Source organism: Antrostomus carolinensis, unplaced genomic scaffold, assembly GCF_000700745.2.
Source record: "Antrostomus carolinensis isolate BGI_N321 unplaced genomic scaffold, ASM70074v2 scaffold20035, whole genome shotgun sequence".
NCBI lineage: Eukaryota > Metazoa > Chordata > Aves > Caprimulgiformes > Caprimulgidae > Antrostomus > Antrostomus carolinensis.
In genome coordinates this window covers 34,985-38,071 of record NW_010316148.1, presented here as the reverse complement: position 1 = coordinate 38,071, position 3,087 = coordinate 34,985, and the positions used below count along the sequence as shown (strand labels likewise).

At 39.4% G+C, this 3,087-nt stretch overlaps 1 protein-coding gene across 1 annotated transcript in view; it reads left to right on the top strand.

Annotated features, from left to right (window-relative positions):
* LOC114818579 (protein canopy homolog 1) overlaps positions 1 to 572 on the top strand; it is a gene marked incomplete at its 3' end in the record, with an annotated part of 2,894 nt that extends 2,322 nt beyond the window's left edge. The window contains 1 exon segment of the mRNA XM_029085006.1: positions 476 to 572. Coding sequence (XP_028940839.1) covers positions 476 to 572 — 97 coding nt within the window.
* Positions 573 to 3,087: the final 2,515 nt, after the last annotated feature.

The window sequence follows — 3,087 nt, the reverse complement described above, 5'->3', positions numbered from 1 at the left end:
GGTGCGGGGGCTTGGCAGCTCCTTGCTGTCGACTGCTCTCTCTGTAGTGAAATCAGAGCTGGGTCTGCCTGCTCAGGGAGCTGTATTTATTGCACATCCTGACCACTAATATCAGAATACAAAATGGGCTTGTTTTATTTAAATTTCAAGTGCCTCCTCCCTGGGTCCATGTTGAAAGAGGCGAGGGGGGGGGGGGGGGTGGGGGGCCCAACAAGGTGAAATGACTTTTGGAGGGGTTTCCCCCCCTCCAACCCATGAATGTGGTTTTGAAACAGTGAGGCTGGGCATAAAGTTTAAGTAATATTTGGTAGCATTAATTCTTGGGCAGCCCCCATTCATCCCCACGCTGCGCAGAGCAGGGAGAGCGGAGTGAGCCGGGGGCTCCTCGCCACAGCATCGCAACTGCCCTGCTTATTTCTATCTAAAAAAAAAAAACCCCACAGTACGAGTATCCTCCTTTTTTTCATCCTTACAGTGAGCAAGTATCGTAGAAGAGTATGAAGATGAAATATTCTCACTTATCGCCCAAGAGGCAGACTATCTAGCTGACAAGCTGTGCAGTGAAAAATCAGGTACTGTGTCTGATGTAACATGTGCTCTCTCTACAGCGGTGTGGGGTTGGGTTGGGTTTTTTTTTTTTTCAAACTCAGTGTACTGCTTTGGAGGAGAAGTGGGCTGTTGTTGAATAAGCAATGACACTACATTACTTTTTAAAAAATATCCCTTTTTTTTAAAAAAAAAAAGGCTTTTAATTCCTTCGTGCATATTAATGCAGCATAATTTGAGCATCCCAGCTAACGTGGTGTGTTTTCCTCCTGGTGTTACATGATTTTTTGCTCCTTCTGTGTCTGCGCTGTCATTTCCAAGTCAGAAATGAAACTAACCCTCTTGCAACAAAATACAGGCATTTGTTTCTCCTGTTTAATTGCTAATTGCAGCCACTAAGCTGAACTGTGATCCATGAGAGCGCAGGTTTAGAAATGTGCCGTTCATTTTTAGATGAACTCTTCGTTGCCATCAGACAAGAGCTGTCCTTAGAAGGACTCGCCAGCCCACCACCTACAAGGGAGGATGTATTTTATAAATGTTTTCTTTCTCTGTAAAATATATAATTTCAAATAAACAAGGCCTCTTTTTAATCCTGACGAAGTAAGAAATTGCTTCAAAAAATTAATTGTAGCTTTTTAAAAAATCTTCCTCCATTCCTTTGTCACCCTTGTTTTCAATGTTGGGTTTTTTTTAACTTTTATATTAATTTCTGAATCTAAAAGATGTATCACTTAAAACACTAAGTACTATGAGATTATAAATGAAGTTGGATTATCCTTCCTCAGTGTGCTGCCTTTAGTGATAGAATATGCATGAAAATATTGATCTCAGAATCAACGCTTGTAAATATTGCTGTGTGGTTTTGAGATTTAAAGGCTATAAGCTTTATTTGGTATATAAGAAGCAGAGCCCATAAAAAGTACTAGAAGTTGGCAAAAGCTGACTCACTAGAAGTTCATAGAAATGAGTTTGTATACTTTAAAGCATCAGTGTATTTTTAATATTTATTGAAAAAACATAGTCCAGAGCACTGGAGAACTCTATCTGTAACAACAGAGTGTCGTCTCCATAATCTGTGAGGACAAATAATTTCAAAAAAATAGACTTCCCAGAACAAGTTCTTTTACAAATATTTCTTATTTGTCCTATCTGCTATGACGGAGCTACTCTCTGTCATGCCAGAAGAGCAAACACACCGAGTAACAAATTATTTTGAAAACAACGTACTTCCTCCAAAATGGACGGCCAGATTTCTGGTAGTGCAACTTGTACAGAAAAACTTTCTGGGAATTTCAGAAACAAAACCCAGAAGGGTCTGTGGGATAATGTAGAAAAATCATCGTCTTCCAGAGAGATTTTATCAGAGAAGAGGAGATTGGGATAAATCCCCTCTCCTCCTTGGCTCCCCTCATAGCAGCCTCTAACCCTTTTGGAGAACAAATTGCAGTTTTATGCATCTGTATGCTTACTACAAAAGATTTGCCAAAGGTCGACACAGAATATTGATATCGAAGCCCAGGCTGTTAAAAATATCTTACTTTTTTTTTTTTTCTTTCATGAATCTGCTCAGAAGCTTTTTTTTTTTTCCCTTTGAAATCACATTTTGTGTCTAAACCCCACACTGTGTGCTCATCCAGCCTTCTTACATCAACAAAATAATTTCGCCTCTTCTGGCAGAAGAGATTGCTGTAACCACACAGTAGCCTCCGTCACACAAATACCCCCCTGCATATTTGCAGGGCTGCTCTTCCTAACTATAAATAGCGGTCCGCAGAGAGGAAAGGAGTTTAGTTTTCTTCCTGGCAATTAGCACAGATAAACAAGCTGCTGTTTCATAAACAGAAGTGTAAACCCTCTTCATTGCAAATAGAAGATGTTTGCAAAAGTGGTGATGCTGCGCTACCCTGGCATAAAAATAAGGACAAGAAATTAATCTGCCATTCCCTGTATGGCCCCATTGCCCATTTAAAAAATGTCAGTATGTTAAAGAACAAAGACTAAAAAAAGCCACAGAGACTTTTTTTAAGCTAATTCGCTCTACGGATAAAGTAGGATGAAAATAAATGTATTAAATTGTATTAAAAATAATGAAAACCTGTTTCCATGAACTCTGTGGCAGGCAGGAGCTGGCAGAGGAGCACAGTAATACCTGACAGAGCAGGAAAGTGCCTGCCTGGGTTTTTCCAGGGAAAATAAATTCAAGCTCTGGTGGCATTGGAAACGGCAAGTCTTCAAAATTGTGTCAGGATTCACCCCAGCTACGCAGCTCTAACATATAACTTACCAAAGCCTCCAACTCACGGAACACAATGAGAGTTCTATTATTAAGTCTTATCTGTCTTACAATGGCAATTTTCATTAATACATTATATTAAAGCAATATTACACTCTTATCGTCTTACTGTAAATTATTGGCTCTTTTTTATTCAGAGCTCCATGTGTTCATTCAGAATGGCATTTTTAACTTTTTTTTTTAGAGGGGCCACAAATTATCATACTAAGCAACAGAAATAGTATAGAAAACCTCTCCAAGGGCCA